General features: G+C 36.6%; 6 protein-coding genes across 8 annotated transcripts; 3 read left to right on the top strand and 3 right to left on the bottom strand.

Annotated features, from left to right (window-relative positions):
- The first annotated feature begins 1 nt into the window (after position 1).
- LOC111324135 (uncharacterized) lies at positions 2 to 3,857 on the top strand. Of its 2 annotated transcripts, XM_022927669.2 has the most exons (7): positions 2 to 156; positions 789 to 918; positions 1,441 to 1,503; positions 1,619 to 1,684; positions 2,022 to 2,086; positions 2,589 to 2,702; positions 2,841 to 3,857. In XM_022927669.2, exons 1-7 carry the CDS (start codon positions 34 to 36, stop codon positions 2,925 to 2,927), a joined length of 648 nt encoding a protein of 215 aa, XP_022783404.2. In that variant the 5' UTR covers positions 2 to 33; the 3' UTR covers positions 2,928 to 3,857. The 2 variants fall into 2 exon arrangements, with proteins under 2 accessions (XP_022783404.2, XP_088614837.1); XM_088758711.1 differs by lacking the exon at positions 1,619 to 1,684.
- LOC111323893 (uncharacterized) lies at positions 3,250 to 9,790 on the bottom strand. Of its 2 annotated transcripts, XM_022927374.2 has the most exons (13): positions 9,270 to 9,787; positions 8,659 to 8,776; positions 8,515 to 8,547; positions 8,371 to 8,397; positions 8,089 to 8,145; positions 7,852 to 7,950; positions 7,581 to 7,616; positions 6,568 to 6,680; positions 5,850 to 5,904; positions 5,358 to 5,538; positions 4,594 to 4,853; positions 4,078 to 4,184; positions 3,250 to 3,721 (listed from the first exon to the last, which is right to left on the bottom strand). In XM_022927374.2, exons 1-13 carry the CDS (start codon positions 9,338 to 9,340, stop codon positions 3,499 to 3,501), a joined length of 1,380 nt encoding a protein of 459 aa, XP_022783109.2. In that variant the 5' UTR covers positions 9,341 to 9,787; the 3' UTR covers positions 3,250 to 3,498. The 2 variants fall into 2 exon arrangements, with proteins under 2 accessions (XP_022783109.2, XP_088614835.1); XM_088758709.1 differs by lacking the exon at positions 7,581 to 7,616 and having other exon boundaries at positions 9,270 to 9,790.
- Positions 9,791 to 10,051: 261 nt separating this feature from the next.
- Positions 10,052 to 12,291, bottom strand: LOC111333167 (transmembrane protein 35B). The gene is made up of 2 exons (XM_022938728.2): positions 11,927 to 12,291; positions 10,052 to 11,051 (listed from the first exon to the last, which is right to left on the bottom strand). The coding sequence occupies exons 1-2, from the start codon at positions 12,038 to 12,040 to the stop codon at positions 10,731 to 10,733; spliced, it is 435 nt and encodes a 144-aa protein (XP_022794463.1). The 5' UTR covers positions 12,041 to 12,291; the 3' UTR covers positions 10,052 to 10,730.
- Positions 12,292 to 12,666: 375 nt separating this feature from the next.
- LOC111341418 (mitochondrial import inner membrane translocase subunit TIM44) lies at positions 12,667 to 19,569 on the bottom strand. The gene is made up of 16 exons (XM_022948419.2): positions 19,432 to 19,569; positions 19,170 to 19,313; positions 18,595 to 18,696; positions 18,340 to 18,429; positions 18,105 to 18,185; positions 17,791 to 17,850; positions 15,809 to 15,898; positions 15,525 to 15,594; positions 15,309 to 15,381; positions 14,987 to 15,072; positions 14,793 to 14,885; positions 14,386 to 14,510; positions 14,224 to 14,274; positions 13,953 to 14,042; positions 13,640 to 13,750; positions 12,667 to 13,442 (listed from the first exon to the last, which is right to left on the bottom strand). Exons 1-16 carry the CDS (start codon positions 19,438 to 19,440, stop codon positions 13,323 to 13,325), a joined length of 1,395 nt encoding a protein of 464 aa, XP_022804154.2. The 5' UTR covers positions 19,441 to 19,569; the 3' UTR covers positions 12,667 to 13,322.
- Positions 19,570 to 19,581: 12 nt separating this feature from the next.
- LOC111341321 (uncharacterized) lies at positions 19,582 to 21,429 on the top strand. Its single transcript, XM_022948316.2, has one exon. It carries the CDS (start codon positions 19,582 to 19,584, stop codon positions 21,148 to 21,150), a length of 1,569 nt encoding a protein of 522 aa, XP_022804051.2. The 3' UTR covers positions 21,151 to 21,429.
- A 409-nt stretch (positions 21,430 to 21,838) lies between these two features.
- On the top strand, positions 21,839 to 25,282 carry LOC111346265 (RNA-binding protein 8A). The gene is made up of 6 exons (XM_022953590.2): positions 21,839 to 21,923; positions 22,013 to 22,072; positions 22,450 to 22,527; positions 22,968 to 23,104; positions 23,341 to 23,474; positions 24,543 to 25,282. The coding sequence occupies exons 1-6, from the start codon at positions 21,860 to 21,862 to the stop codon at positions 24,574 to 24,576; spliced, it is 507 nt and encodes a 168-aa protein (XP_022809325.1). The 5' UTR covers positions 21,839 to 21,859; the 3' UTR covers positions 24,577 to 25,282.
- The last annotated feature ends 1,739 nt before the right edge of the window (positions 25,283 to 27,021 follow it).

Below are 27,021 nucleotides of genomic sequence, written 5' to 3'. Positions count from 1 at the left end.
CGTGTCCAGTCTTTCGTCCGAAACTCGTCTAAGATGGCGGGTCGAGGTCGAGGAAGAGGTAGAGGACGAGGGTTTTCTTTTGACGTTGGAATGATTGGCTTTAAGCGAGGAGAAGCATTACCTGCTGCAATACAACAGCCCCCTCCAATTTATCCGGTCGGTGTATTCTTTGCGTCGCTTGCAGACTGAAATTGCACCGATAATTATTTGACAACATAAAGCTGGTTGAGGTTCGAACTCTGGAAAGCGTAAAAATCTATTTGTAATTATGGTTGTGAAGGCCATATGTAAGGTCTGAATTAAACACACTCTTCACTTCTGACCTGATTCCCGACATTAAGTCTGCAATATATTGCGCAGTTGCCTATTTCTCTAATTTTCCTTAATTTTAAAGCTCAGCTGGATTTTCATCCTTCATGGCACATCAGATAACGGCGAATGATGTGACGCCACTAACCCAGTCTAAAATCCTTCAGTTAGTGTATAGTTATATTTCCAATTTTTTTCTTTATTTTTTTAATTTTAATTTTTTATTGCATATATTAATATTATAATTATACCGACGACGATGGTGGAGTAAAATCTTCCAGTATAAAGAGAGAGAAAGTCACATAATTATGTTGTTGTATGTAGTTCCCATCCTCCATTTGTACGCTAGGTTATCCTTTGAAGAAGGTTCTAAGTGTTACTTTTTTAATCAGCTATTTTGTCATCATATTCTCAAAATACTCTAAATTTTTATTAATGACAATGATGACAATTATGAAGATCATGTCTGAATATTATAGCCTCTAGATATCAAGCCATTGCCATTAAGGCAGACAGATGCCGATGAATACATGCTTGCATTGAAACAAGAGATAACAGGGTGCATGCGTGAACTACCTTATTTTGTGAAGGCAGAAATTAAGTCCAAAGGTAAGAGTCAGTTTTTTCAAATCAGTAGCATACTTTTTTTCTGTAAAAGCATTCCAGTAAATAATTTGTAAAAGGGGTGCAGGAAAATAGTCAAACTGAATCATTTTAAGCACAGAAACATGATTGTCTCTTAGTGTGTTTAAAATTTTCAGATCTGAATGTCATAACTTTGCTTATTATATAAACACCAAATTGAATGAAACACATGAAATTAACATGTAATCTTACATGAAAATAACAGTTACTATGGTTACACAACAAATCGAGCCTTAGCTAGGGAAAGTGGAATGGTTTGGTTATTCATTGGTGTTTATGCAATAAAAATAATGTTACATGGCCGCTTGGAAATACAAAATTTCTCTTCTCATAATGAAAATATTTCACCTGTTCATTTCCCCCACTCATGAAAAAATTTTCAACACTTGAAGAGAAATTTAATGTGTTAATGCGGCCATGTAATATCTTCTATTTACACACAATTATTAACAGGTTCTGGCCATTTTCTTAATTTTTCTGAGTCAGATATTGAGAGGTTTTCAGACAGATACAGAGAAAAGAAAAAACAAGGATTGGACTGGCAACCAGGTGATGGGAATTTCCCTAGGATTTTATGATCAATAGTGCATGCATGTATAAAAGAACATGTATATTAAAAATACACATCATCATCAACGAGACTTGTCTTTTTCATTCCTGCCAGACTGGACATTATTTCCAAATGAGTTGAAAATAAAGGTGAAAAGACACAGGACTCCCAGCAATGCAAGTATGAATAGTACAAAAACAAGAAACAGTCCTCTAAATAGTCATTCTTGATTGAAACAACCCTTCCTTCTTATTGTTTTCTTGTCACCCACAAGGTTTGAAATTTAATTCTCCCAACTGATTACCTTATACTCTGTTGTTGGTCAGGGACAAGACTTAAGTTTTAAATCTTAACACCAGCGCACTCTACTGCCGATGCACTTACATTTCAATATTGAGAGTCATTTCATATTTTGTTGGGTAAATTATTATTCAAGGGTATTCAAAAAAAAGGTTATTTGATTCAGAAGAAACACCTTCACTAAGTATTTATTTTATTTTTTTTGTCCTTTTGGAAGGACCAAGAATTGTCAAACAAATCAAAAAGAATAGTGCTGGTGTGGAGGCCTTGAAGCAGCTAGAGGTATGAAAATATTTAAATTATTCTGTATGGTTGATGACTAATTTGTACACCTGGCAGACCTGCTTATTAGAGTTTGGAATAAACAAATACATTGTCTACTAGTAATACCATAATACATTATCTGTGAAAAGTGGTCCCATATTTAAATTCTGTTCATTTACTTCTAAATAGAGAGACACCACTGAGTTTTCATGGCAAATAAATTCACTATATAATAACTGTGCCACATAAACATTCCTCATTGGTAGGAAATTCACTAGATTTGTGAGGGGGGGGGAGGGTGGGATGAGGTTTAGTTTTGGTCGTTTATTTTCAAACTCATTAATTATTCAAAAGGTGATCACCCAAAAACTTGTGGATCAGGTTTCGTCAGGCTTTCCAAACACTTGAAAACCTGTGACCTCGGGCTTTCATTAGTTTTCTCATGTTTGGAAACCCTGATGAAACCTTGCACTCGTTTTTGAAATAGTACATCAATCGTGCATCTACATTGCCTCTTCAGGAAATGGTTCAGAAGGAGGTTGATAATGATAAGGCTAATGATCAAGAGGAAGAGGGAACAGAAGGAGAAAGTGGAGAAGAAGAACTGGAATATGATGAAGAAGAACAGGAAGAGGTAAAAAAATAATCAATACTTGAAGCATATTTTTTTTCCTTTTGTTATAAACTTAACTTACCAAATGAATTTGGGTGCTAAGGCTATTCATTGAGAGACGACTGACTGGCTTATTTTAACAATTTATAAACCTTTCAGGAAAATGATTACTTGGTGTCACACTTTGATGATGACGAAGATGCCTTTATGGATGATGACGACATGGATGAAGGGCCAATCTACTGAGATGCTTAACATCATGAAGTGGAAGGAGAAAGTACTTGGAGACAGTTTGGTCAGCTGACCTGTTTAGCCAATTAAGATTGTGATAGATTAAAAAGAGGCTAGAAGGGAAAGGAGTGCATTATAAGAAACTGAACAAAGGATTGGTAGTGAGCTTCAGATGGAAATCTAGTGAAGAATAGTAAAGTTGGTATTATTGTGTGAAAGGTTACTTTTTCCCAACTTTTTCTGCTGCTCTTTCAGACAGAAAAGTCCTTAATTCTCTCAGAGGATTAATTTCACATGGCTCAATTAATGCATAATATCTTAATGATCAATCAGAAAATGATAGCTGGTAATATTAATTAAAGAAGGGAAGTCATGAATGTCAAACAATTTGCATAAATGCACCAGGTGATGTGGATAATGGCAAATTAAAGCCGGTTGAGTGTATAAAAACTGATGATGATGAGCTGATTGAACTTTCTTTTAAAAAGCTTATCATCTGATGACAGGAAAGGAGAAAGAATTCATCTGGCCTATATGGTGGAAAAGTGATAGCTGAACCCACTAAATGTTTTGCATCTCTATTCTCCTATGGCATGTTCAAGTTGAATGCCTTGGCATAACACAGCTGTTGGTTTAAGCGAGGGTATTCAATTGCTTCATCAATTATATAGAGATTATCAATCTCTACATTGGTTTTCAATCCATTGTTTCCACTCCACCAAGTTCCGATTTGAGTTTTTCCACTTATTCCTCGATAAGAACTTGTTTTGTCTGCAGATTTGTCAATTTTACCATTGACAAATATTTTTCTGTGGAGATTAGCAAGACTGGTGTAACTAAAATTTAATTAGTAATTATTTATCAATTAAAACAAATTCCTTTTCTTGTAGACTTGAAAAGGACTTAAGAAATAGAAAAAAATATAAATAGTTATCTATTGACCAGTATGGGCCTCACTGCTTTTATTGAAAAAAAATTCCCATTAATAAAATTCCTCTCAAGAGCCTCACCCACTGGTACAAGCAAGGGGGGGAGGGGGGAGCTGCATGGCCCAGCACACAGCACTATTGGAAGGAGATAGTTCAAGAAGAAAGGAGGAAAGAGGACACGCAGTGTTCACATGACAAAGTGTTTATAAAGCATACATATTTAGCATCTGTCTCACCGTATTCCATTAGCTTTTGTCCATGTCCATGTGATGTGGTACCATTTTCCATAATAAAGAGTTTGAGACCCCAAAGTGTCACTTGAATAGAATCCATACATGACTTTCTGGAGAGTGCAAAGAATTAACAAAAGAAACAAATATACATCAATTTTTCCTTCTGTTTTCTTTAATTTTTTTTCAGTTTGGCACTTGCTATAGTCAAATGTAAGTCATAATTTAAAAGAACAAAGGGAATGTGAAACCTAATTTTTGGTCATCATTTTACACTGAGAGGCAGTCTAATAACAATTTTACAGCAAACAAATTTATCTTGAAGGTTAAATCATAGATATCTTCCATGGTGAGTCTACAAGTTGCTATTCTATTTTATTTTATATATCTTTGTTCACTTGGCATGATGTCAACATCAGTGAAAATAATAGAAGTTTAACTCAAAAGCTAATTAGCATGCACACATTATAATTATACTTATGCTTGCTGTTGTGAAATAGCTCTGTGGCTGCCAGATTATACCTGTTGTCGTAATCCAAGGTGAAAGCCCTCATTATTTGCTGCTATTCCATCTCCAAGTACAAGAATGTCTTTGTTATTTCCTAGTACGCCATCATCATGAAACTTAAGTAAGGTCATAACAGACCATTCATCACCACTCCAGAAATTTGCTGGGATACCATGCAAATTGATGTATTCCAGTCCTTTAAGCTTCACTGCTTGACCCATTACACTTTGGATATATTGAGTGATGTTTTGTCCTCCAGCATTGCCCTGGTACTCTAAGATCAGAGATATAAATATCTTTTTTCAAAATGCAGTCTTAGAGTAATGCCTTATTCATTTATCAATTGGTATCTTTTATCAATTTGCATTTTTGTGTGTCAAGTTCTAAACCCTTTAGCATCATTCTCCACACTGTTCTCATTATGTTTCATATGGTTCTGACAAGTAAAAGTTGTTTCACAATCACGAGTTTCTTAAATTGGTGATCATTTCCTTTATTCTCATAGCCTTTATATTTGATTCAAGGGTGATAATGTAACCTTGGAGAAATTAAAAGCAGGTCACTCTTAAGGAAGTCAGTTCTTTAAAAAAAAAAAAAGTAGAGAGGAGCATTTGCAATGAAACAAATTACAAAGTCTCTACTTCGCTTGCTAGCAGACAGCTCTTTTCACCCTTCTTGGATTCTAATCACTGAAGAGTCATGTTAAGTAATCACAACTTAATTGGTACATATTACTGCACAGAATAGAAGAGTATGATTTATCATTGGTTAGATTTACCTGTTGTGATGTTATTTAGAGTTGTGTTAGGACTGAGGTTAACATCCAGATTTCCATTAAACTGTAACAGCACTCCAAATGTTGATCTTTGAAAAGCTTCATGGTTTATCTGTGGTACATTCAGCTCTTCACACAGACCTCCCTGATATGCAAGCTTCTGCCAGCCCAGTTTGGTGCAAACCTACAGCAGGTTTGAGTGATTGTTAGTGACTTTCCACTTCAGAAAGATTCAGTAATTAACCTCTTGACTTTTGTAAAGTCATAATCATAAAATTGTGGCTAAATGTTTAGTTTTGAAACATTTTCAAGTTCCCATTATCACCACTTTTGAGAAGTAATAAAATGACATGATAATAAAAGTTCACTTTCTGTTCACTTAAACCCTATTTAAGTCAGTAACTACTTGAATGGACTTATCAATTTATAAATCATGTTATCTGTTAGTTTGAGTCAGTGAGGATTGCAAAAATACAACTACAGATCAGCAACTACCTGAAGAAATCCTGACATAAACCTAACTGAGCCATGATCGCTGGCATTTTCACATCTGAAAAGGATGCAGAGACAACAAACATCATTTGGTTCCACCTGAGAATAATTAAGGGGCCGACCTTTTAACTCTTGAAGGGGGTGGGTGATTTTGAAAGAAAATTTCCTGCAAGCGCTTGTTGGAAGAAAAAAATTGCATGCAGCCCAAATGTAACAGAAAAAAATTCTTGCATTGCTGTAAGAAAGAAAAAAAAATGTTGCAAAGCTGTTTCATTCTGGGGGGCTTTACAAAATCGCAGGAAAACTGCAACCATTGCTCCTTTTGATGATGCTGAAAAATTATTGCTTCATACATGCAATGCAGTATTAGCTATCTTCAGCAGTATTATAATGGAGGTAAATTTTTTTTAATAATGAATCAAGTTCTAATAGACAAAGGAAGTTATTGTTTTCATTTTTAACAAACATTTTTATGTAATTATTTTCTATTGAAATTTTTGAGGAAAAAAATCCTCCAGAAAAATTAGGAGGGGAAAAAAATATCCTGCAGAGCATTTAGAACGGAAAAAAATATCCTGCCCAGCAGATTGCTAGAAAAAAAATTTCTTGATGACCAGAAATCACCCACCCTCCCCCCCCTCAAAAGTTAAATGGTCGGCCCCTTAAACCAATTAATTACATTAATTTGATATTTCATTCACATTTTCAATAAAGGACCCACCTCAAAGTGGTTTGAGTTAAGGTATTAAATAATGGCCCTGGTGGGCCTTGCTGTCCAGGTTCTCCTTTAGTCCCTTTTGCACCAGAGGGACCCTGAATGCCATCAGATCCATTCTACATAACAAATGAAATAATTATCAACCTTTTACTTCAAGATTCGATCACATTACTTCAATCCTTGACCTCTCAAGATCCAACTGTTAATTCTCCCCTTTATCTGTTACACATTTCCCTGTAAATTAATTGTGAGAATTTTGCATTAGATTAAGATAACTTCCACCTGATAAGTTTGGGTATTCTCATCGACTGTTTGCTAGATAAGGGACCTAACATTATTTACAGGGAGGGGAGGCTGGTGGAAATGAGAAATAAACTTCTCAAAAACTTCTCAATAAACTTCCCCCCCTTTATAAGTCCCCCCTTTAAGTCCCCCCCCCCCCCATAATTCTTTAAATTAATTTTTTGGCACTCAAAAAATGATCTAAGATACTATACCAAAACATTTTATGTAAACCAAAATGAAATGTTATGAAGAATACCATCCTACCTTTTTTAAAAGTGATGCACAAATAGATGAAAGTGACAGAGGGGAAAGCAGTGAATCTGAGGATGAAATACTTTAAGGACTTTCAATTGTCAACCGTTTGTTTAGATTGGGATTGAGTCCTCTCTTTATCAGAGTCTCTAATTAAAACATAAAAAGTCAATTTTGCTGGTATTGATATTGCAGAATTTTATTTGGTCCCCTCTTTTTATGAGCACACAAATTTTTGGTCACCCCCTCATTTCCACCAGCCCCCCCCCCCCCTCCCTGTAAATAATGTTAGGTCCCTAACATATGGATATTGTAAGGAGAAGTTATATTTCAATCACTAATGGAAGTTAGAGGGTTAAATTCAAGTAACAGAGGGGCCTTCTTGAAGTGTGCCATACACTTCCAGGCTTGTGAGTCAAGAGAACTTTAAAATGAATGAATAAAATGAAAATTTTGCAATAAATAAACCCTGTGCTAACCTTCCCTGCTAGTCCTTGAATGCCTGGTTCACCTTTCTGTGTGGAAAATATATAAATTGCTTAAAAATAAAAACCAGAAACTCAATGTCCAGAGGGGTGCACTAAATACTAGAACATAGTGAATTAAAGCAATCCTATTACTAAACACTGATTGAATCTAAAATTTAATGTTTGCAGGAATTTGTGTCATCAAAAGTTAGGTTCACGTATTGAACTTATTTTATTAAGGGATTGTTGTGAAAGAAAGGAGGTGGAAAAAATGATTAGTTACCTGCCCTTTAGTCCCATTTAGACCTGGATTTCCAGGCTGTCCTTGGTCTCCCTGTTCTCCTTTTTGCCCAGGAAGCCCAGTCATGTTTACTGTTCCATTCTGAATATAAATTTGAAGCAGATGCAAACTTGTGAAGATCAGTTTTAATACAATTCAAACCATTTGCAATTTCCAGTGATAAAAATCAATTCATGATACAAAGAGATTGATAACATTGATGATAGTGATGATGATTACCATGGATGTTACACGTCCTGGCGGCCCCATCTCTCCTTTTTCACCCTTGGCTCCTGCCTATAATTGAGAAAATTATACCATAATGAATTTTAAAACAATTTAAGTGAGGACTAATAATATTAATTTATGCAATGACATATTGTTTCCCACTTTTAAAAATTTCAATCACATTTTATGTAATCAAAACTTATTGTGATGTAATGAATGTTACTAATTAACTATCAAAATGAGAAAAGTAATTTTAAAAATCAAGGTACAGTTTTAATGAAATTTGTTACTCACAGGTCCTTGACTTCCTTGATCCCCTTTCTAAAAAATCCAAACAATTTTGAATTTAGAATGATACTGCTAATCCTTAGTAATTAAAATAATTATTTATTATTCTCAAGTAAAAACACTAATTTTGGAGTAAAATTGTCCAAATACCTCTCCTTTAGCACCAGAGACTGCAGACATATTCTGCCAAAAGATGACAAAAAAAATTGATATGTAGTCAGGTCCACAGGTAATGCAGTTACTTAATTAGGATCGCAAAACCCTAGGTTTATCAAGAGAAAGATCATTCCTTACTAGAGCATTTCCACCAATGAAGACTTTTTTTCCTTGGCCTGGTTCAAAAATAATATCACCTTCTTCACCAGCTTTTAAAACCAGGCTGCCATGTTTGGTAACTATTTTGGGGGGATTCCTAAGAGAGTGGATGAAATGAAAGAAAGTCACATTTACTATGATAAGCAAGATTGTGTCCTGAAGATTAATTTATGTGGAAACAATATTAATTTGCCTGTATTTTTTTTTTTTTTTTTTCACAATGTGCGGGCATTTTTCTTTATCACTAATTTTCCGTGAATTTTTTTTTTAACTGTTGGCTTACACTGTTCTGAATGATACCAAAAAAATTCAGTGCACAGCTGAATTTCCTGTATGAGTTCCACTGACTGACAATGCGAGCTTGGAAGATGGGAAGTAATAATGTCATTAAAATTAATATGGCGTTAGTGAACGACGTTATTCTGAAAGCTCGTTTCATTCATTATGCGTCGTGGTAAACGAGAATTTGGACAGTACCGTTAACCTTCATGGACCTGCATTTGACTCTCACAATCTGCTTGGCACAAGGCAGAAAAAGCTGTCTGCACTATCTCAAAAGCAGGATTCATACAGGAGACATCTTAACTTACCTTCCGTTGTTTTCTGCCAGACAACAGAGCGTTATGTAAACAATCACAAGAAGAAAACGTTTGTCGGCCATAACTGCGACCAGTTTTAACTCGATATGTAACTGGGGGCGTTCTGATGGTGTTTCCCTTTCGCAACAGGAAACCAGATATTTGACCTTTTTTCGCTGTGAAAGATTGACAGGTCTTACATGTAAGGATAACAAAATACCCTCTGAGACATAACTGCGTCCAAAGAAAACAAAGTAAGGTTTTCACAATACACAATAGCCAAATGTATGGTGGGACAAATGAATAAAGGTGGTAAGTTTCTAAACTGTAGTGCAGCGTCGGTGGGGGTAACAAGGTAATTTGGTTCTATCAACTAAGTTGAAGTTGTAAATTGGCCTCTGTACTGCAGAGTTAAAAGCTGACGTTTCGAGTGTTAGCCCTTCGTCAGAGCGAATGGGCTCTGAGGAAGGGCTAACGCTCGTAACGTCAGCTTTTTAACTCTTTGCGGTAGCCAATTAAATTGTAGGACAGTTTACTTTGGCGCAAATAAAGAAAAACATCATCCTCCTGGGCAATTCACGCGCAAATATGTCACAACTTGGCGCCGGAAGTGAGATTGCGTGACTTCGACCAAAAAGAAAATCGCAAATAGTTGAAAATATTTTCGTCATGCCAAAAATCCTGGCTATGGTAAGTTCAGCAGCTGGGATTTGAGTGTACCTGTACCCGTGGGGCCCTGTATTTGGCTAAGGGGGGATGAGCGCGGCACGCGATATAAAAAAATCTCAACAAGCTAAAGGTTACGTTATTTATTGCAACACGAAAAACAAACAAAAAATTACATCGTAACTGATACCTAACAAAACAAAACAAAACAAAACAATATCAGCTCTCACTCTCAGTTCTAAGGGCCTGATTACATGAGCCAGGCTGGCCCTGTTAGCCGGGCTGATTTCTTTTGTTTTGGTGTTCGCCAAAGCGTGAAAACAAAAGAAATCAGCCCGGCTAACCGGGCCAGCTCGGCTCATGTAATCAGGCCCTTATTCACAAGGACATAAAATGCTCTCCAGCTAACGAGACGGATAACTTGTGAATGTGTATTGCATATTAATAACATCAACCAAAGCAAAATGGCACTGGCAGGAGACATGGAGAAATCTTCAAAGTATTCTACGTGTTTCTCGCTTCTTAAAAATCAGTTAACTTTCCATCAGCACAAAATCACAAGAGCCTCATAGATTTAGCCTATCACAATCATTTAAATGAAAAGTTGCATTCATGCAAGTAGTAGGTTTAAGAGTACCAGGGACTGTTCAAGAAATGTTCCTTTTCTCCTATGCAAAAAGTTTATTCTAATTGGTTGTTCACAGATAGACAAGTAACAGGATGCAGTGGATAGATGTGTCTAAGAGCATTTGATCTCCTCTAGGACAATAATTAGGCTATGATAAGGGCTCGTCCAACAGTCGCAAATCACTCTCTCTTTTTCTGCTTTGGTGGGGCCTCTCCTAGCAGTGTCATAAAATTAATTACAAGCAGGAATGAGGAGACTGCTCCTGGTGCAAAAACAACAGCAGGTTTTCCCAGCCAATAAAGTCCTTGCATTATCATTGCCATGACAATTAAAAGGATTATGATGCTTGCAAATTTGAGAGGCCTTGGTGCAGAATACAGAACAAGAGCACAGATTACTTCCAAGTAGCCAATGACAAGACGATACATGTCTGAGCTTACATCACGATGAAACCACACTTTTAAAGGATGTACTTTTGCCAGGTCAGCAAAATCCCGTTTCTGGTGAGTTAAAGGAAAACTGTCATGAAGAAAAAATAAATACCATATTTTTTCAAAAAGACATCACCTCTACCCCGTTGGAGGGATTCCAGAAGCTTAATGACCATTGCCACCCATCACCCACCTCCCCCCCCCCTCCCCCATCTGACCTCTATTTAAAGTTACTCAAAGAGGGCTACAAAAGGTTTTTCTAATTGACGCAAGATTAGGCCCAAAATAGATATGTGACATGTGAATTTACTTTGAAATTAGTGACACATGAAATACTGCTTAAAGTATTTACGTGAATATTCCTAAAATTCAAGTATGAAACGGGATCTGCCCCCTTCCTGCTTCTTTGCTACCCTCCTTTGAGTGTAATTTTAAGTACTGACTTTGCAAAAAATTCTACATGGAAACACAGCATGATTAAGAGGAACAGTAATCTATAGACGAGATAAAGAAAGATTAGGAACAAAGTTTGTGTAATGAACAAAATCCGTAGTGATCGTGTGATTTGCATCTTAAAATAATGTAACAAATTAAATGAAAGGCGACATCAGAAATCAGTAATCCACTGGGAAATAATAACTTGTTCTCTTGTGTAAGTTTTGGAAACAACACAATTCCAAGGTAACTGAAACTGTTCCTGAAGATTGGGGATGGTACTCATCAAATCAAAGGCAAAACATCTCAGAGATAGTGAGAGATGCGCGTGACATGACGTGACAACGCATGTGGAATAAAAATTTTAATTGAAGCACAAAGGGCTACATAACATCAACAAGACGGACAAGACGAGGATGAGTGGTAAATTGATACGTTTCAATCGAAAGAGAAGGCATTAAAGCACAAGGTGTGAGTTTTACACCAACTTACGGATCGAGACTGCTTACCATTTGGTGGTGGACTTTAGGGGAAAGTTTGTCCGTGATTTTCGCGATGCCTGCTACGAAGAAAGCTATCACAAGAAGCCCCGTGACAGTTTTCTTAACCACTGCACTGACCATGTTTAATAAGTCGACCTCAGCTTGAGGTTTAAAAGATAAGAGACCAAGAAGACCAGTCACGTGACGTTCGTTAGTGCGCAAGTAGAGGCTCTCGAGAAAGAAGTTTGATGGGTTTTTCCCAAGTTCTCTATTCTATCATCTTCCTACTTCTAATAAAGCAAAAGTATGAACGCAAATTCGGAGGGAAAACACAACAGAACAATGCAAGCGCGGTAGCGCTTCAGCTGCAACTTCCAAATTGAGTTCCAGTTCTCTCGCGGTTCCTACATGCACGCCCAGATGAGGCCTATTGCACATGCATTAAGTATCGAGGATAGCTCATTATGTGGCGTTTTATGAAAAAAAGCCTAGTCAAATTCAAACGAATCTGGAGCTTAAAGATCAAGATTACCCATTTAAAATTGATGATAGTATAAAATAACTAGATATTAAAATGCTGTTATTATTTGCCTTTCTCCATCCTCTCCCATCCCCTCATCTCATCATGACACTGTCCATAAAGTAAACAAATTACCTAATCTATGAGGTCAAAGTTCCTTCAACAAAACGTTTTATAATTTCCTCTTGTTGACAAATTCACAACACAACTTCACATAAATTATTCCAGAGACAATCACAAAAGAAAATGATGCCATACACTGTTTAATTCAGTGACATTCATATCTGCTTCTATTATTTTACTCTACACCAGTTTGGTTAGTAATACTACTAGTAGAACTATCAATCTATATATTAAAATGTTCATGAACAAAAGAAAGCATTTGACAGCAATTGGTACAACATACGCCAAACTGGAAGCACTAAAGTATAATCACCAATTCCTCTTAAAAAATTGTCCAACTGTACAATATATTTACAAATCAACAATTGGATAGACAACCAAACCGAAGCTGACCACAAGAGCTGTATTATTGCTGATTTTAATACTTGATACTGCATATTTCCTGTTTCTTTAATCTGTTTCTCCCACCTCAAAAAGAGCAGCTGTAATTGAGCCTTAAATAATAATCTCTACTCAGTAGAATTGGTTTGGCTACTTAGAAAATTGTTATCACTTTAGCATCCAAGAAAAATAGCATGTGATACATGATGATGCAAAATGTTAGCAAATGTTACTCCTAAAATCATGTTTCACATGACTTTAGTTCACTTCAAGTTCCTCCTTCTTGAAGTGACAAAAACACACAACAAACTGAAAAATGGTCTTTAACAAGGGGACAAAGTTGTCAGTAGTTTTTGTCTTTGAATATTTCATAACATTTAATATCGAAATGAAAAACTGTCAAAGGTAAGAAGTGCTATTCTGAATTCCAAACTCCAACACCCTCCAAGCAGATCTGTGATCCAATATGCTCTGATCACGACACAGTGCCCACACATAGCTCACATTTTCAATATTATCCTGCACAAAAAGAAAAAGAAAGAATAAGAAATTGATAGGTACCCAGACCAAATTGGCTCTTACAAATATTTCCACTCCTGACTTTGAATTTTTACAAAGTCAACCAGCAAATGCTCCTTGGGAGACTTAGATTCACAGCACATGCTTGAAATGAAACTACAGAACTGAAATAAAATTGTTTAAGAAGGATTCCTTACCTCGCCACCTTCAATAATATTACCAACAGCATCTTTAAGGATCATTATCTGCTGAACCATAAATGTGAGAACTAAGACTGGTCCTTGCTCCATGACCTTGGCCATTGCCACCTGGAAATGTAGAGTAGTGTTACGATTACTGTGGCAGACAAGGTCGTATATGATGGTGTTCTCTAGATTCTGGGTTAAGACAGATCCTGGAAAAAGGTCAGGGTCCTGGTTAAGTCATTGTGCTGTGTTCTTTAACTAGATACCTCTTCAAAGTGCAAATGAACTACAAATGTCATTAGGGTAATAACAGTTCACCACTTACATCAACATCTCGTACATCAAGGATTTTTGCTTCTAGTTTCTGTCCCAGTTGTTTAGTTTGCTCAATCTGTGCAGCTAAGACATTGTACGCCTGGGAAAAAACAAACAAAATTTTCATAAGTGTTAGACTTCTTAGGGACACCTTACAGTATGCTATGGTAGTTTTAATTGTCTGCAATTATGATTGTTTGGTGTACAGAACAAAGTCTTGTTGATACCATGTCAAATCAACTACCACAATTCAGTTGGAGGAGTTGATAGAAAACACTTACCGGTTCATGGCACCAGTCTTTTAAGATTTCCAGGTCACCTTTTAAGAAAGCCTAGGAGATACAAGATATAAAATAGTATTTCTTGTTATTAAAAAAAAACATGAGATAACTTTAAAATCATGTTATATATTTTCTTAAAACAAAAGTCATCTGATTAATTACCTCAAGAACCGATGGAATGATTTCAAATTCACACTCTTTTAGGAAGCTGTCTTTATTAAACTGTGGATCAATTCTTGTTATTTCAGCCATTGTTTTTGCAGTATCAGACTGGGAAAACACATCACCTGAAAATTCAGGAGATTATTTAGAACTAGTAAATAACATGATAAATTCACTATTTCAAGGTTGCTATAAGTACAACTTTACTATCATTCCTGTGAAAATAGCTAAAAATCAGTCATGCAGCACCATCATGATCATTTTCTGTGTCATACCTATATTACTTTTTTAAATATTATTGGTGACAATTCTGGTACTACATCATTTGACTCAATGGCCAGCAAGACTTTTTTCAATGAGCTTCTCCTTTATACACAAGTATGTTAGGACATCTTTACCATACTTACTAAAAATGTCTTGCAGCTTATCTGTCACGACTCGCGATGCTCTCACAGCCACATTGTCACTTTCATCATATTTTGTTTTAAGATTAAAAAGCCCTGAAAAGAAAGCAACAATATAATCATATTATATTTGATACTCGAAATTGGATAAACAGTTTAAATCTCAACACCACAATGTGAGGAGATAAAGATGTTACCTGTGACAACAGGATTGTTGTCTTTAAATTCTTTCCACTGTTGATACCATTTTGAATCCTTGTGTAGCACCACTCCAGTTGCATCCCTACAAAGTAGAATAATTATCATAAGCAATAATCACATTTGTTTAAAGACACTGCAGCTGCAAAATATAAAAATGCCAACTTTCACAACAGCATGTTACTTAAAATTTAATCTTGATCATTTTTGCAAATTTTTGTTTGGAAATCAAATGGAAGTTTCATGTGAAAGTCCTATAATATTCATTCATATTGTGTTTTCATCAGCTGCTGTTGAATACAAGGATAAAAAGATTCCTACTCATTTGCTTCAATTCTCCTCTCTTTCTTCACTGCACCTCCTTCTTCTTGTTCAGTGCGCCATCTTAGTTTCTCTTAAAAATCCATGAAAAAACACATGAATATTAGTAAAAAAAAAAAATAGAATATACAAGGTATATAATGTACACAGCACAGTCTACCAAACTTCTTCAGCTTGACCAGTGCACTGATTACAATGATAATTGGTCTCTCAAACCTGGGGATCTGTATGGCTTTGATTTTTCAAGTTCTTCATCAAGAATCTCATGCTTTACAGTTTTAAAACCCTGCAAAAAGGTGGAAAAGATTAGACAGAAGCAAAGCCTAAAATAACTGTAAGATATAAATTTTCAAACAAGGTTATCCCTGGAATGATCTTCTGAGGTTTTCAGCCATCTCACTGGAAAGAGTCACATAATATAGAAAAGGGGTACAGTACTGTACACTCTGAGAAGTGAAGCAAGACAATAAAACTGTTACCTAATTATGTAGTTTACTCACAGTGGATACAGCCTTAAATGTTTCTGTTTTTCCAAGGATTTCACTTTGCTCTTGAACCTTTGAAGCAGCTTCCTTAGCAGATTTTGCAAACTAAAAAAACAATCGTACATGTATATAGACTCATGTTCCAATCATGTCTGGATGAGTACTTACTTATTTTAATGGTTAGTGGGTCAGTTAGTTAGTCAGTCTGTTTAACAGTTGCTTGGAAAGTTGCTCAATAGGCAAGCTTCTTATCAAAGAAGAGTATTTCTAGTAGTTTTCAGTTATCATGGCAATTTGGTAATATCAACTAAGTTGAAATTGTAAATTGGCCACCATAAAGAGTTAAAAAGCTGACATTTTGAGCGTTAGCCCTTCATCAGAGCAATTGGAGGAATTGTGGGTTGTGTGTGGGTTTATATGTGGAAAGTGTAGCTATGCTATTGGTGGGAGTATGGCAACAAGAAAAACATGAATAAATTAGTAGAATGAAAAGCGTTCGTTGATACCTGTGGGATTAAGAGTGCCGATTTGAAAGATAAACTTTTGTTCGAGATTTTGCGGCTTACCGAGCTACCTAAATGTAGGGAAAGACTGCAGACTGCTATATGTTGATTAGAATGATTAGGTAGATTAAAGTGTCTAGTGACTGGTTTTGATGCGTCCTTGTCATTCCTGTCTACGTTGCAAAGGTGTTCTCAGAAATGGTCACCAAGTCATCTTCCTGTTTCACCGATGTAGAGTTTTTTGCAATGAGTGCAAGATGACGTTGGCTGAGGTGCATGTGAAGTGATCAGTGATCTTAATGGATCATTTGGGTCCCAATATTTTTCAGCATGAATGAAAGGACAAGTTTTGCATTGTGCGTGAGCACATTTCAAACTGCCGGGTTGGTCATTAGTTTGTAATGAACTTCTGACCCAAAAATTGCCTAATATGTTTTTGTCACGTTTGAATGAAATGAGTGGAGGTTGCAAAACGATAGAGCCAGTCTCTGGATCGTTTTGAAGTAATTTTAAGTTTTAAGAATAATGGATTTAACTGAGTGGTTGTGAGGGTGAAATGTGAGGGTAAATGGAATGTGATTGGAATTTTCCTTCTGTGACATTTGTAGCGCTGACTGTCGATCAATAAGTTGGGCACAGTGGTGACCCGCTTGACAGTAGAAACAGGGTAATCACGTTTTTCAAAAAACTGGCACAGAGACTCTGATTTGTGAAAAAAATCAGAGTCATCACTACATAAATGGTGAAGTCTTAGAAACTGGACATTACATCTATTTATAATGTCATTCCTAATGGCGAAGGTCTTCTGGCCTCAAACATTTTTTTGATCAATGCACTGTTAAGGAACCTAAATCTGAAACACTACTTCGCTTAGCTGAACTAGTGCTCACACTCAATTGTTTTTCATTTCGGGATAACTTTTTCAAACAAACCAATGGCGTAGCCATGGGTACCAAAATGGGACACAGCTATGCCAATCTTTTTGAAGGTTTTGTTGAACACCAATTTTTCAGCCCATACAACGGCCCCAGACCTGAACTCTATGGTTGCTACATTGACGATTGTACCGGCGCTACTTCTTCTACTAAGGAGGAAGTAACTCAATTCATAACCACAATCAATTCCTTTCACTTAGCTCTCGAATATACCTGGGAAATTTCTGACAATTCTTTATCCTTTTAGACATCAAAGTTTCAATCGAAGGCAACAGTTTATGTACTTGTGTGTATTACCAACCTACAGATTCACATAGTTACTTGTTGTATTCATCTTTGCATCCATCTCATTCCCTTTTCTCAGTTTTTAAGACTTCGCTGACAAAAACATAGGCAATTTTTGGTCAGAAGTTCATTACAAACTATTGACCAACCCAGCACTTTTAAATGTGCTCGCACACAATGCAAAACTTGTCCTTTCATGCATAACGCTGAAAAAATATCGGGACCCAAACAATCCATTAAATACTTCAAGCACTGATGAAACAGTAACACATACCTCTTCAGTGACCTCAATTCCTTTTTTAAATGCTTCACTTGATGTTGCCTCTTCATATGCCTGGCAAAACCAATTTTTAAATGTTTGTTGTTCAATAAGTATACACACCAATACATTAATTGAGAACACATCAGACAATAATTATTCTCAAGGAAATAGGTATGAAGTTGAGCCAATTAAGTCCTCTGCAATTAAACACTGCCAAGTTGCACTACTGACAATAATAATACGATACAATTCATTATTACAAGGATCCAGTGCATTGTGCAATTATATGCTTTCAAAACTTTATACACATTGGTGTACAAACAAACCTTTGAGACTTTTGTTGAAAATGCTCCAGAAAAGCTCTTCACAACAGCTGAAGTTTTCATTGATGCAGATGACACATTATCCTGGGAATGACAAAAGTTGCACATTCTCATGCTCACATTCAACTTTTTCATAGTTTACAAACTGTACCATAGTAAAAAAGATTCAACCTTAGAGTAACAGTTACATGTATAACTTTTCAAACAATGACTTCTTAGCAGGTAGAGGGATTGTCACCTTAATCTTATTGAAAACCTTCACTCTCCCTGACAATGTCTCTGTCTGCTCATATTTTTTTGTTTCTGCTTGAAATTTCCTGATATTTTCCTACACAATGAAAAAAAAAAACAATCTTTCATTTTCAGTCAAAGTCATATTTACTGTATATAAATTTTTACATTTGACACAGTGAAAACAACCTCAACCTTTGAAATGAATATTACTTCATATACATTTATTTGTTATTTCATTGGATACATTCTCAGAACAAACCTGCATTTCTTTGTTTCTTTCAAAGCCTTCCTTTATATTTTCTATAAACCTTCCTATTAACCCAGGTTGTTCATTTGGTCTTCTGTATGCATACCATCTGATCTATGATGTAAAGGAATTAAACAGCATCGTTGTCTCTTTCACTCCAAGAAACACTTGTTTGATATATTCATTTGACAATTTTTAATACACTGTCAAACAGACAGGTTTTGAGAACTAAGGGAGAGTGTGAACTTGGGCTAAATGGCCCATCCAGGTGGACCTCAGCATGAAGGTGTACTACTCCCCCCTGGGTGGGAAGCCAGTCCTTGTGCACTGACCGTAGAGCCACTACGTCTCCCCAAAGTTACATCAAGACAACAAGACATCAGAGGCCTTGAGGAAAAAAAATCTGAACGATTTATACAATTTCTCTGCAACTTTAAGGTCAGTAGTCCAAGGCAGCAAGTAATTAATTTACCTGATGATCATTATTATACAAACGCCTAATTGACTAGCAATGTTCCACTTCCAAAACGACTGTGGCGCTAATTGAATGTGCTACAAGACACAAAATAGTACAATGAAAACAGTACCTGTTGAGAATAGCATTCTCCTTGTCGAAGTCTGCTTGAAAGAATCGAAGAACTCGCAAGATATTGATTTGCACGTGTATCTAGCAGCCTAACACGCGCAAAGTTACGACAACTTTGACAGACGTATCCTCCCAATAACATTTGCTGTAGCATAATAGAAAGCAAAAGAAGAATTTTTGGCACTTCTCTCACTAAGGTGATAAAGCTTGTTAGAGAAAAGAGATATTCTGAAGAAATAAAACGAGAGAATTTCATCACCAACCTGCGCCATCTTTAAATTTCGTGACAACTCGCGAAAAAACGTCGAAGCATGCGCAAATGTTAAGGTCAAGTGGAACTAAATGCGGGCTCGTGTGGTTTGGGATTTGAGCTCGTGGCCTTGAGGAAATTTCTGCGTCAAGCATCCCTTAAAATGAAGATCGCTGTTGAGGGTTGCTGTCATGGAGAATTGGACAAGATTTACGAAACCCTTGCGCACCTAGAAAAGAAGGAGGACGTCAAAGTTGACCTGCTGTTGTGTTGTGGTGATTTTCAAGCTGTTCGTAATGAAGGTGATCTCTCTTGTATGGCAGTCCCTCCAAAATACCGCCACATGGAAACATTTTATAAGTATTATTCTGGAGAGAAGAAGGCCCCTGTACTAACAATCTTCATTGGAGGGAATCACGAGGCTGCCAATCATCTGTGGGAACTACCTTACGGAGGGTGGGTAGCCCCAAATATCTACTATCTGGGGTATGCTGGGGTTGTCAACTTTGGTGGGATGAGAATTGGTGGTCTTTCTGGCATTTACAAAAGTCATGATTACAAAAAGGGACACTTTGAGAGGCCACCATACAATGATTCCACTGTTCGCAGTGCATATCATATTAGGAGTTTCGATGTCTTCATGTTGAAACTTATTTCACAGCCCATTGATATTTTCATGTCTCATGACTGGCCTTTGGGAGTTTATCACCATGGAAACCTTCAGGAGTTATACAGGTTTAAGGGCTTTCTTAGACCGGAGATTGAGAGCAACACATTGGGAAGCCCTCCAGCAGCAGAGTTACTGACTTCACTGAAGCCAACTTACTGGTTTGCTGCACACCTGCACACAAAGTTTCCAGCCCTAGTACCACATGAATCGAAAGAAGGACTCAAGTTCACCAAGTTTCTTGCCCTGGATAAATGTCTTCCAAGACGGGAGTTTCTGCAGGTGATTGATATTGGTCCTTCGCAAGCACCCCTAGAGCTGACTTATGATCCTGAATGGCTCGCAATAACTAAACTTACAAGTTCCCTCAACAATTCAACACCAAGGATAACATTTATACCAACTGCAGAACAAATGTTACAGTACAAACCTGATGGTCAGATGGTTGATGAAGTTGTTAAGATGTTTGGAAGCCCACTTAAGATTCCAGACAATTTTGAGATAACTACCTCTGCATACGACCCTGAAAAACCAAAGAAGATTTACATGGCTCAAGTATTGCCTGTAATGAACCCTCAAACTGAGAAATTTTGTGCAAAACTTGGAATTAACAATCCCTGCTGTTCTGAGAAGTCTGTTACTCCTTGCCCCAATCCTGAAGAAATAGACATAAGTGATGGAGATGAAAATAACTCTACATTTCTTAGTAATCCTGATGAAATTATTGTTGATGATGAGGAAGATGATGATGTTGATGCAACTGAAGCAGAACCTAGCATTGATTCATCTGTTGACAGTGTTATTCCAATTCCTGATGTGAATAAACAAAATCAAAACAGGTCTCTTTTAAAACTTCCAAAGCCTGTGAATACTTTTACTAAAAGTGCTAAACACAATGTAATATGTGAAGATGACTTTTCTCACACAGAGGGTAGAAATTCTGAGCTTGAGGAGGTAACCCATGAAAGCTTAGGTTTAGAACCTCAAAAGAAGGTTTTGAAAATTATGAGGAGAAATCAGACATTCTATGCTTCAAATGACAATGACGAAGACAGTGATGCTTGATTTTGATGCAGAGAAATTATCATTATTGTTATTTCAAAGTGTGATTTTTTAAACTGCAATCATTAAAACTGCCCTTTTCCTTCTCTTGGCTACTTTTGAACTGTAACCTTCATGGACTTATTAAATACAGTAACTACTAAAATGAAATGATGTTCTAGATCATTCTCAGAATATAGGAACTTCTGTCAAAGTATTTTGTGAGTTGTAACTATATTTGAAAATGTCATACAATAATGAAGAAACAGGAGTGTTAATAAATTTAACCACAACGCTGTAAAAGGATCTCTACTTAGTCAGGAGACAGGGGTAAAATCTCTCTTTTATCCACATCCTGCTCTTCAGTTTCCTTTACCTTTACGTCCCATCATTTTTCACCAGACACGGCAGATTCACAAGAAATCAATTTTCACAATTAAGTATTCACTATTTCCCTCCTAATTCACACCCCCTTTTATCTCATCTCTCCCCTTTCCCCCCTACTTTTGTGCCATGTGCCCTCCCGGTTCCACTAGTCACAGAAAAGATACATATGAGAAAAAAAAAACTGTTGGTATTTTTGTCAAACAAGAAAAAACCTTAAATTTAACGGAAATCGTCTTATTCTTAACTGCATGTTTTCTCGTAGGCCCGCGTTACCCCAAACTGATTAGCGTGCTTCATCATCCGTTGAGCATGCGTACGCCAGCCCGAGACCACGCTTCAAAGCAAAATGGCGGACGTTCTTGATGTGGATGTAGAAGACAAAGGGGGTTTTTCGGAAGACGAAGGCGATGGTAAGAGCTTTTATGACATCAGCAAGAAAATTATATAAAGTTAACGCAAGTTTCAAAACAATTTTGTTGTGATTTGTGCTGTTTTGCAGACGGAATTCAGAGATTGAAGTCCACTGTCACGAAGCGTAAAGGAAGAGGATTCAAAGCGAGTATGTATAAAACATTTCTAACAGTAAAGTTAAGTTTTTAGTTGTTTTGAATGTTAAAAAAATCAAATACCATCTCGCGGTATTTGAGAGGTTCGATTCTGGTGCATGCTAAGTTCAGTAAGACTGAGTTAGGGTGTCAGAATGTGCAGTCAAAATATCCAAAGATCGATCGAAGACTCGATCAGCTGAAAGAAAACTTGCCATTGAGAGGGAGAGAGAGAAGCTGCTGTTTGGCTCATTATGGTTTCACTCTTTTATTAACTGAACGCTTGGAAAGCCAAGATGTTTTGTCCCGTACAACTCACTGCTAACACAGTTTTTATGGATTAAGGTCGATGCATTTCTGACGTGACTTATTTTGCGGTCGAATATTCCAGGTGATTCATCCTCACGTGCCCAAGAACAGTATGAATCCATGGAAACTGATGAGGCCAGTGGAACAGGCCCAGCACGATGTATGTTTTCACTTTTCGGCCCATATCAGACTAGTTTAGTGGATTAAAAGATGCAAGTTGACTTAGCAGCTGTCAATCTGCAGCTCCAAGTATTTGTAATAATGTTTAAAACTATTACAACAAATCTATAGATAAACTTATCTAGTTGTAAAGTTGCTTGCAGAATATGGTTTTCGTTCTTTAAAACTGCACTCTTTTCCCTGAATAAGCAATTTGAGTCAGATAGAGGCATTTACAAGTTTGTGACAGTTTTTTTTTTTTAATTCAGCAAACAACAAACATTTTTTGTTCAGTCCTAGCCAGTCCTCAGCATAATTCAGCAAGATACATGTATTTTTACCTAAAATTTCTTCCTTTTGGAACTTTCAACAAAAAGTTGTTGACTGGGTAAACTGTGATAAAGAAATGAATAGATTCAACTAATTTGCTGTTTTTTTCAGCTGTTGAAGGTTGGATTCTTTTTGTTACCAATGTTCATGAAGAAGCTCAAGAAGATGACATTCATGACTTATTCTCTGATTATGGAGAAATAAAAAATCTTCATGCCAATTTGGATAGAAGAACTGGCTTTCTAAAGGTAAATCAAACAGTATTATGGAGTACAAACAGTTATTGCAATCAAAGCATAAGTAGATATTTATACTCCAGATACTACTCAAATCTTTCATGTCAAAAAATTAAGGTGCAAGGGTAGGAAATCCCTTTCCTTTTTCATTCAGTTATTCTTATGACAAGGTGTTGGATCCTCTAAGAATATAATTGTGTGGTAAGTCCATTATGTCACTAACAGATTAACTCTTTCACTGACTGTAGGGTTATGCACTGGTGGAATACGAGACTTTCAAAGAAGCAGAAGCAGCGATGGAAGCCTTGAATGGATCAGAGCTTCTGGAACAAAAAATATCAGTGGATTGGGCATTTGTGAGAGGGCCAAGAAAATCTGCTGGGTAATGTTTTCTTAAGATTTTTTTGTAAATCCTAATTCTGATTGCTATTCACTTATGTGTATATAACTGAGACAAAAGCATGACTAGGACTACTTTTTGAGCATTTCAAAGAATAATAATCACAACTGTCAAAGTGAAAGAGGTTTGGGGCTTACTGATCAACAAGGCAGCCAATATGGGTCAGGAAGGGTACTGACTTGTACCAAAAAACAAAGTTAGATGATACGTATGATGCACGATCCTCGCAGTAGATAGCGCTATTTATGCAATAGCGAAAATCAGATCTGAAAAAAAATCAGGCCTGTACGGGATTCGAACCACTGACCTCTGCAATACTAGTGCAGCGCTCTACCAATTGAGCTAACAAGCCAACTGGGAGCAGGCCGTTAAGTTGATTCGTAATAAACCCGTGAAAGTGATAAATCAGATGCAATGAATATATGAAGTTCATATATTTTGAACTGCGGTATTAGATACGTATGATGCACGATCCTCGCAGTAGATAGCACTATTTATGCAATAGCGAAAATCAGACCTGAAAAAATCAGGCCTGTACGGGATATACAGGCCTGATTTTCATATATTCATTGCATCTGATTTATCACTTTCACGGGTTTATTACGAATCAACTTAACGGCCTGCTCCCAGTTGGCTTGTTAGCTCAATTGGTAGAGCGCTGCACTAGTATCGCAGAGGTCAGTGGTTCGAATCCCGTACAGGCCTGATTTTTTTCAGGTCTGATTTTCGCTATTGCATAAATAGCGCTATCTACTGCGAGTATCGTGCATCATACGTATCTAATACCGCAGTTCAAAATATGTGAACTTTATATATTCATTGCATCCAAAGTTAGATGAGTTGAAAAGGAATATATTTCGGGCAAACAGTCCAAAACATTGCAAAATTCTTTCATTCACAGGCTTTGACTACATGTTAGAAAAGCCAGTTGGATTAATTGCAATAAATATATAATTTAGGTTGTGAATTTTAGGGGTTATAATTGGATTCTACGTGATAAATTAAGGTATTTTGTCTAGCTAACTTACACCTTACTTATTGTTTCTGTAGATCTGGGAGAAGAAGAGATACAAGGAGATACTAAACCATTGATGAACTTTCACTTGAAGCACTGATTAGTTTGTTTTTATTCTCATCTGCTTTGTAACAAATTTATCAACTTGTACAAATACAATTCACTACAAGTAGGATGCACTACACTTTATTAAATGGTTAACTGTTATTCTTTTTCATTGGAATGTAAAGAACGTTTTCGTTACATGTCACAGCTAAAGTTGAACTGTTTGTGTCAAGTAGTTCGGTGAATGAACATGACGATACTGTCAAACATTGCGTGAGTTCTTCCCACACTGCAAAACAGTGTAGAACAAATTTTAATAACATTTTTGGCGTGTCAGTTTCGCTGAAGCACCGAACGTTATCAATCACGTTTTACCGCATTACGTCACTTGCGGCGTGGATGTTGACGTTCCTTATTTCTGCGATTTGGACCGGACCAAATCTTTTATTTTCTTTGAAAAAATTGTGTTTGTTTGGGTACCATATACTTTGATTCTCGCATGTACCGTTTGTGGCTGTAACTTTGGTATTTGGAGAAAGTTTCAACGAGGAAGTTTCTCTCTACAGCAGCAAAACAGAGCTGCTCAAAACAAACGCTTAACCTTACTGCTAGTTTCACTGTTGGCTTTGTTGTTGTAGGTTCCGTTAATTGTTGTGAACTTTTTAATCGCTGTTTTTCAGTTTCCAATCCCCTGGATGTTTTATTACATAAACATTTTGAATTATTTCAACTCGTTCGTCAACCCAGTTTTGTATGTTCTAAGGATTCCTGAGTTCAGACAGGTGCAGGGTTTGTGCTGTTTTAAAAATCGCGCACCGCGAAAAAAGAAACTTACCAATAGCAGTATTAGCATGAATTTTCCCTAAGGCTTAAGGCGAATTTATGCTTACAAAGCGAATGCAGTTATCCAAAACTGGCATTTGAACAGGATACCTAACCAGAAAGAGGGAAAGCCAACAAGCGCTTGTACAGTTTATCTCCGTCAGCTTAAACGCTCTGGCCTTGGTTACTTGTGGGTTAGATTAGTATTTCTGCACTTGCATTTCTCCGATCACGGAGTATGCATGTACTGTCTTTCAGAACGGTCTAACCGCGTACCACTCCAGCGAACTTGAAGAAGTACAAAAGCGGGCCGTACACGCATCATCTTCCCCTTTTGCTCTTATCATGAGGCATCGACTGAATCAGGTCTAATTAAACTAGTTACCAAGCTATTTAAGAAAATCAGTCACGCAGAGCAAACAGAACAAGCTCCATAACCTTTTTCCTCGTACCGCATATACTTTGAACCTGAGAAAATGTGGAAGTTTTGGCCCGTCCTCTAGACGAACAGATTTTGTAACATGTAGTTTTATCACACTTGATGCCCTTAAGGCTTAAACTATTTTACTAGATTTTTATATTTCTTCGTCATATTTGATTTATACTTAACAATTATTCGCCGAAGGTGAGGTGAATATCGTTGAATAATCCCCGAGACGAAGTCGAGGGGATTATTCGACAAAATTCACCGAACCTGAGGCGAATAATTGTTTTAGTATAATTTCAGAGCTGAACAACAGAGAAATTTCTAAAATCATAACATTTTAGTAACATTTATTAACATTTTATTTTAACATTTTATATATACCGCGTGGAGCGGTTTATATAGCGTCATATAAGGAACCGCTCGACCAATCAGGTTGCTGGAAACTCTTTGCTCAGCTCTGAAATTATACTAAAAACAAATATTTCTAGAATTTGTTTTCAATTACCGATAGTCCATTTAATGTAATTATCAATATTATCTTTTGTGATAATCGTATAATTTAATTTTTAGTTACAAAGCGGTTATAAATAAACAATTTTAACTATAATCAATGTATCGTACTTTACTCAATGTTTTTCTGCTCGGTTCAGCACGTGATTGCGGGCACTCAATTGGATGTAAACACATGAATCATTAGAGGCAAGCCGAACTTATCTAGATATGACTGAGGTTCTTACGTAATGAATGAGATATCTTTATATTTTAAATAGCTTTCGTATCCACCCTTTTTGAAAATAGAAAGGGTGTTCAATTATCCACAAGGCGCATTAGTAAGAATCGCTAAAGCAAGTAACAGTTATTTGGAGCTCTACTAGGCATTTCTTTATCATTCCTTCAATGCGTTACCATGATTATTCTCCCGCTCATACTAGATTCTACCTTATGACAGCCATATCAGGCTGTGGAATTGAGCCGCCTGAAAACGTTCTGAAGACTACTATAAATAACTTTCCTACAAACACAGAATCCTATATCTAGTCAAACTAGTTGCGACTTGTTTTGAACTCGAAAAAAAAAAAAAAGAAACAGTTATGTTCAGCTTCATACGGTAGCTTCGACCTATTTTCATCATTGCGTTTGTTTACTTGGACGTATTAGTACATTTTCCGAAATAACACGTCGGTTTATGCAATGTGTTCATCAAAGCAAGATATTTTAGA

This window comes from Stylophora pistillata, chromosome 4, assembly GCF_964205215.1.
Source record: "Stylophora pistillata chromosome 4, jaStyPist1.2, whole genome shotgun sequence".
Classification (NCBI taxonomy): domain Eukaryota; kingdom Metazoa; phylum Cnidaria; class Anthozoa; order Scleractinia; family Pocilloporidae; genus Stylophora; species Stylophora pistillata.
The sequence above is the reverse complement of the archived record's forward strand: the minus strand, read 5'-3'. Positions and strand labels throughout refer to the sequence as shown.